The sequence below is a fragment of the Vigna unguiculata genome, chromosome 5, assembly GCF_004118075.2.
Source record: "Vigna unguiculata cultivar IT97K-499-35 chromosome 5, ASM411807v1, whole genome shotgun sequence".
Lineage (NCBI taxonomy): Eukaryota > Viridiplantae > Streptophyta > Magnoliopsida > Fabales > Fabaceae > Vigna > Vigna unguiculata.
In genome coordinates, this window is record NC_040283.1 from 32013339 (window position 1) to 32019135 (window position 5797).

At 28.7% G+C, this 5797-nt stretch overlaps 1 protein-coding gene across 2 annotated transcripts; it reads left to right on the forward strand.

Moving 5' to 3' along the window:
- The first annotated feature begins 1968 nt into the window (after positions 1-1968).
- LOC114184225 (F-box/FBD/LRR-repeat protein At3g14710-like) lies at positions 1969-5493 on the forward strand. Of its 2 annotated transcripts, none has more exons than XM_028071506.1 (4): positions 1969-2078; positions 2515-3493; positions 4824-4967; positions 5057-5493. In XM_028071506.1, the coding sequence occupies exons 2-4, from the start codon at positions 2531-2533 to the stop codon at positions 5345-5347; spliced, it is 1398 nt and encodes a 465-aa protein (XP_027927307.1). In that variant the 5' UTR covers positions 1969-2078; positions 2515-2530; the 3' UTR covers positions 5348-5493. The 2 variants fall into 2 exon arrangements, with proteins under 2 accessions (XP_027927307.1, XP_027927308.1); XM_028071507.1 differs by having other exon boundaries at positions 2518-3493.
- The last annotated feature ends 304 nt before the right edge of the window (positions 5494-5797 follow it).

Genomic DNA, 5797 nt, shown 5'->3' on the forward strand with positions numbered 1-5797 from the left:
TATAGTTATTTAATAGGATGTATTGATCAATATATTAGTATTTATTTCATTGTTTTGAATTTATGTTTGAATTTACTTTCATTTTCTGATTATGTTTGATTGCATTATCATTAATGAAGCTTGGATTCAAACTTTTAAATCTATTATGCAATTAATCCATTTGGTTTATGTGGAAAGTTTTGCACATGATTTCTTCTTCTGCGACAAAAAGACAATGAAGTGCTAGGAATGGTAACGGAAAAACCCATGCAACAAAGTGGAAATATATTATGCTCATAATCCCATTTGGATTATTTCAACTTAATTTCTATCGATCAAATTTTAATTTAATATATTCTTATCAATATTATTATTTTTCATTTTAAATAATCACTCATATTTCATTATAACATAATTTACACTAATTATAATTTAATTTAATTTAAATTACTTTTATGAATAAAGATAAAATGATAATCTTCTACGTTTATTAACTAAAACATTTTTTAATCTACTAATTCATTAATCACTCACTAACTTTGATAAACTTTTATCTCATTTTCCTTCCTTTCTAACCACCATCTTTCTCTTAATAGAAGAACCTCACTTACCTTTGTCATCCTCCTCACATCCAATCAAATGAACCTCCCAAATTTATCTTAAAAAACAAAAACAAGATAAGTGTGAATACCTATAACTAGGGATGTCAAAAAAATTCGTACTCGTGAGTATCTGCGGATAAAACCTGCAACGGATAAGAAATGGATATTGAAAATGAATACCCGCAGATAATGGGTCTAAATATTTTTTTTATACCCGCATGTTAACGGAGCGGGTACGAGTATCATAATATTTGTACATGTGGATACCCGTACCCGTTATACTCTAATTTAAATTAAGAATAAAATATTAAAACATTAACACATTGATTTTCAATGAGTTATTTTTTATCAATTAGTTTAAAAAAATCTTCATTTATTTGTAAACTGTCATCGAACACTAATTAAATGAGTTATGTTCACTTTACTTGAAATTTATAAAGGTTATGCATTTTATTTTTATTTAAATTTATGATTAAATTTTTTTATTAAATATTAAAATTTTCTTTTGTAAATACTCGCGATACCCGTAAATATCCGTAAATATTACAAAAATATACGGATACTCGCATAACGAATACCCGCATAGATAAAGGTACGGATACATGACAAATATTTATCCCGCGAATAAAGTATAAAGAAACTACTATCAGTACTCTATCTGTCCCATTGATATCCCTACCTATAACACTAACAAAATAAATAAATATTTGAGTATAAACTCAAAGTAATTTCAACAATGAAAAAGTACCCTTATCCAAATCACTTAAAATATCTTACCAAATTTTGAATAAATAAAAAAGTCATATTTAGCCTAAAATATTATTGAATGATATTTTTATAGTATTAAATATTGTTTAATTTAATATTCAATTCAAATAAAAATATTAAAATTTATTAAACTTAAATTACATCTTTATCAATAATAGATTTAAAATATAACATAATTTGAAATTCAAAATAATTACAATTCAATGCATTTTAACTTCTTTGAAATGATTCCATTTCCCATCACTATAATCCCATTTGATTTTTTTAAAAAGAAAAAACAAAATAACTAATGCCATTTGAAATGTCGAAGACGCCTAGTTAGTTAGGCCAATTTACGCATGTTTGAATTTGAATGTTCATTTGCTTCTGTCTGTACGACATCGGCTTGCTAACACGTGGAGAGTTATTGTACCTCTGTTATGGTAACGGCTTACGTGGCATGTACGTGAACACAGAAATTTTGATTTTACAAATTTATTGAAAAACAAATAATTCATTTCTCTTTTCCATTTGTTTCCAAGTATAATATTTTTGTAAGGATTTTTACTTTTAGTTAAATTTTATTTTCAAAATTCAACAAAATATTAATTGATTTTTCATTATTTTGTTTTGTCTCCTGAGGTGTGAATTCGTATTGTGGCCTGTACTGCACTTGCCCAAATATAAAGCTCTCCTTGTTCCCAGAATTCACCCACTCTTTCTGCAATGCTCTAACATTTCTCCATTAAGGTGAGACTGAATTCCTCTCATCTGCTACAAATTTGCATTTTCTAATCCCCTTAGTCGATTCTTATGTTAAAATCTTCTTTTCAATTGTTAATAATTTGCAGTAAGCTCCTAGAAATTCAATATACATGAAATTCAAGTTTCAGTTTTCTCATTTTCTTTTCTTTCCAGCAGAATTTCCCACCCCAACCTCACCTCAGTCGCATTCTGTTTCGCACACATTCTAAGCATAACCCTAAATAGGAAAAGTTACTCTATAGTTTTATCTCCTATGTCTCTCTATTAACATCAATTAGCCGCACAATTCATGTTAATTCACTTTATGTTGTATTAGGATGCTTGAAATTATGATAAATTCGTACATGAATCTGCTTCATTTCCTTTCTAATTATTCGTCTTAGACGATTTGTGAAACTTGACATCTTCGGGGTTCATGCAGCAGGTGATTCAAAGTCATGGATTCAGTATTTGCAACCCAGAATGATGAAAAATCAAAAGGGGCTCTCGCTGATGAAAATGGGGTTGTTGGGGAAGACATAATTAGCAAGTTGCATGACAGCATTCTTGGTCACATTCTGTCTTTCCTTCCATCCATGGAGGCAATTCACACTAGTTTGTTATCGAAAAGGTGGATTCATGTTTGGACATCCATCACAGGCCTTCAGTTCAATGATAGTTTCCAATGTGTTGGGAAGAAAAAGATGCATAAACAAAATTTTGAGTGTTTTGTGAACAGGGTGCTTCTTCACCTTGCTAATTCAACCATCCAAAGTTTCTCTCTTTGTTTAACATCTTACCAATATGATTCTACCCTTGTGAATGCATGGATCTCCTCTATCTTTGAAAGGGGAATAAAAAACCTTCATATTCAGTATTCCGATGAAGTCCTCTTTCCCTCTCATTCCCTCTTCAGTTGCAGCTCTCTAGTACAATTGGTGCTTCAAATGAAATGCACTCTATGTGTTCCCTTCTTTGCTTCTCTTCCAAATCTGAAAATCCTTAACATATCTGGGATCAAGTTAGTGGGTGAATCTTCCACTTATTCAGAAGAGCTAATTCTTAACCTCCCAGTTCTCAGAGTGCTTGAAGCTAGAGGATGTGAGTGGCAAACTATGCAGAACATTAGAATACAAGCACCCCTACTTGAAAGGTTTTGCATTACAATTTGGAGATCTCTATCAGATGAAGCCTATAAATCTTCCATCAATGTTTTCGCTCCCTGTTTAACTGATTTCTCTTATGAGGGTGATCTTGAACAGGATATCATTCTGTTGAATTCACCGTCAATTCGTAGTGCATCTGTAGTGATTGTTGTTGATGAAGACAGAAAGGACAGAATCAAAACTCTTGGGTATCAAGCACATAAGCTTCTTGCACAAATCCTTGAAGTGCAACAATTGAAATTATTGTTTTACAAGGTACGATTTCATTTCATGCTATGTGAATTGGAAAATTTTCTATAAACATGGTGGAATTGTTATTTGCATGTGGTTGAGTAACATGGATGAGAATGTTGACAAACAATTCTGAATATTAAGACTTGTTGTATTTTATATAGGACACTACATGTAAACGAGTAACTCACCAAAATTTTATGGAAGTGGTGAAAAGGAAAATATTTTAGGAATTTTTTAGTAACAAAATGAACACGTTTAGTGTCAGATTTTTTAAATAGGAATTCTTTTAGCTGAATTAAAAATTTATAGATGGAGTTTTATCACAAAGAGGAAAAGTTGGGACGAATCAGGATTTAATAATCAAAACACTACAATTGATTTTATAGCCCCAATATGAGGTTTTTGTATTAAATTTGTCAAATGGAAAAATAGTAACGTGTAAAGAAGATTTGGTGAAAAATACATGCTCTAAGATTAATTCTAAACTTTTTACTGTATTCTTTAAAAGTTTTCTGATTAAATATAAAATATTTTTATTTAATATTATATAAAACTACTTATATTTTTATTTAATATTTATGTAAAATATTAAAAACTAATATACCACATCATGGAAGTGTAACATTTCTCCGGGTATCATCTAAACAGTTTAACTTTCTTTATTTCATGTTAATAGGATACAATATATTTGATACCTCTGTTATATTTAAAGATCAGTTGTTCTCTTAAAATTTACTGTGTCTCCAATTTAAAAAATAAACAAATATGTTTTTAATAATTAAACTTTTACGTCAAATTAAAATTTTATTTAAATTATTTGATTCTCAAAATTTTAAAAATAAATATCATTATGTAAATCTATGCTACTTTTATGACGTGTTTAAGTGTAATTTAGATTAATTTTTGAATTATTTATATCATTTAACACAATTAAACATCTGAAATGTTATTCTATAATTTTTGAAATCAATATATTTCTATTATTTTTTAAATTTAAAAATTTAATATAAAATAATTTTAATTTCAAGTTTAAATTTTAATACTTCAAACATATTTATTCTTTTAAGAAATAGATTTTTTTTATTCTTGAAAATATTATTATAACAATATTTTGTTATTTTAAATGTTATAAAAAATATTTTAAAAAAATAATGCTTTTCAAAGTTAAAAGAGACTAAAGCAAACAATTCTTTAGAAAGACTAAAACTTAAATGCAGTTATGCATCTTACTGATTTGGTGAAATGTCCCACCAAACTTTAATGACACTTTAATAATCTACCCAACACATCTTTCCAAAAGTATGAAAATTTTGACCTACAGATTTAAACAAGCTTTTTCTTTGTCTTGCAGGTTTTGGTACATGCCAGAGATATTTTCACCCATCTACCAGCTTTTGGGAGGTTGACTTATCTTCAACTTAATGAGGTTACTGGTGAAGCTCTGCTGAACATTCTTCACAGATCCCCAATTCTTAATACACTTGTTCTACAAAATGTAAGTTTTCATTTCAAGTTGTTAGTTTAAATGGAAGACACATTATACAAAAAATGATGACTAATTTTATAGAAAAAACAACATTTCAGGGAGTATCTGAATTAAATAAAGATGTGACTTCTGCATCAGTGCCTCAGTGCTTTCTGTCTAGCCTCAAAGTTTTTCAGTTTAAGGAATTTAATGTGCATGAGCATGAGCTTCTTTTGGTGAAATTCGTGATGGCGAATGCAAAAGTCCTGGACCAAATGACTATATGTACTGCTTTTTGGCTGCGGTATTCAAATATTGATACGGAGAAAGCTAAGCAGCAGATACTCTATTTTCCCAAGTGTTCCAACCTTGCTGTCATTCAATGTATTTCCGTCCAAAAATTACATTAGTTTTTAGTATCGATGCAATGGTTATAGTATACGTTTTCATATTTGTGTTTAAAAAAAAAATTATATTTGCTCACTAACAATTTTAATTAGTATTCTCCTTGTAAGATCCCGATTATAAAGTTTTAATATAAATTATATTTAGTAAATTTCACACTTGGTCTTATATGGTATGTTGAGTATGCGTGGTTGACTCTTCGTTCCAGCTCAATGTCAAACTTCTATATGTTATACCATATATTTGTTTATCTAACTATGGTATTATTAGAATGCAAAAATTTCATTAAATCTCCCTGTTTGTACTTATACAACACATTAAAATTATAGGAATACTTCTTTGGTTACCATACACATGTTCATACCAATTACATGTATACTACATGACTATTACTTACAATTATCATTCATGAAATATTTAATTCATCAATCAAATTCTATGATTTTATAATTTCA

Coding starts and splice junctions, on each gene's coding strand:
- LOC114184225 (XM_028071506.1), top strand. CDS start 2,531: ATGGATTCAGTATTTGCAACCCAGAATGATGAAAAATCAAAAGGGGCT. Junction 3,494..4,823: donor TGAAATTATTGTTTTACAAG/GTACGATTTCAT, acceptor TTTGTCTTGCAG/GTTTTGGTACATGCCAGAGA. Junction 4,968..5,056: donor ATACACTTGTTCTACAAAAT/GTAAGTTTTCAT, acceptor ACAACATTTCAG/GGAGTATCTGAATTAAATAA.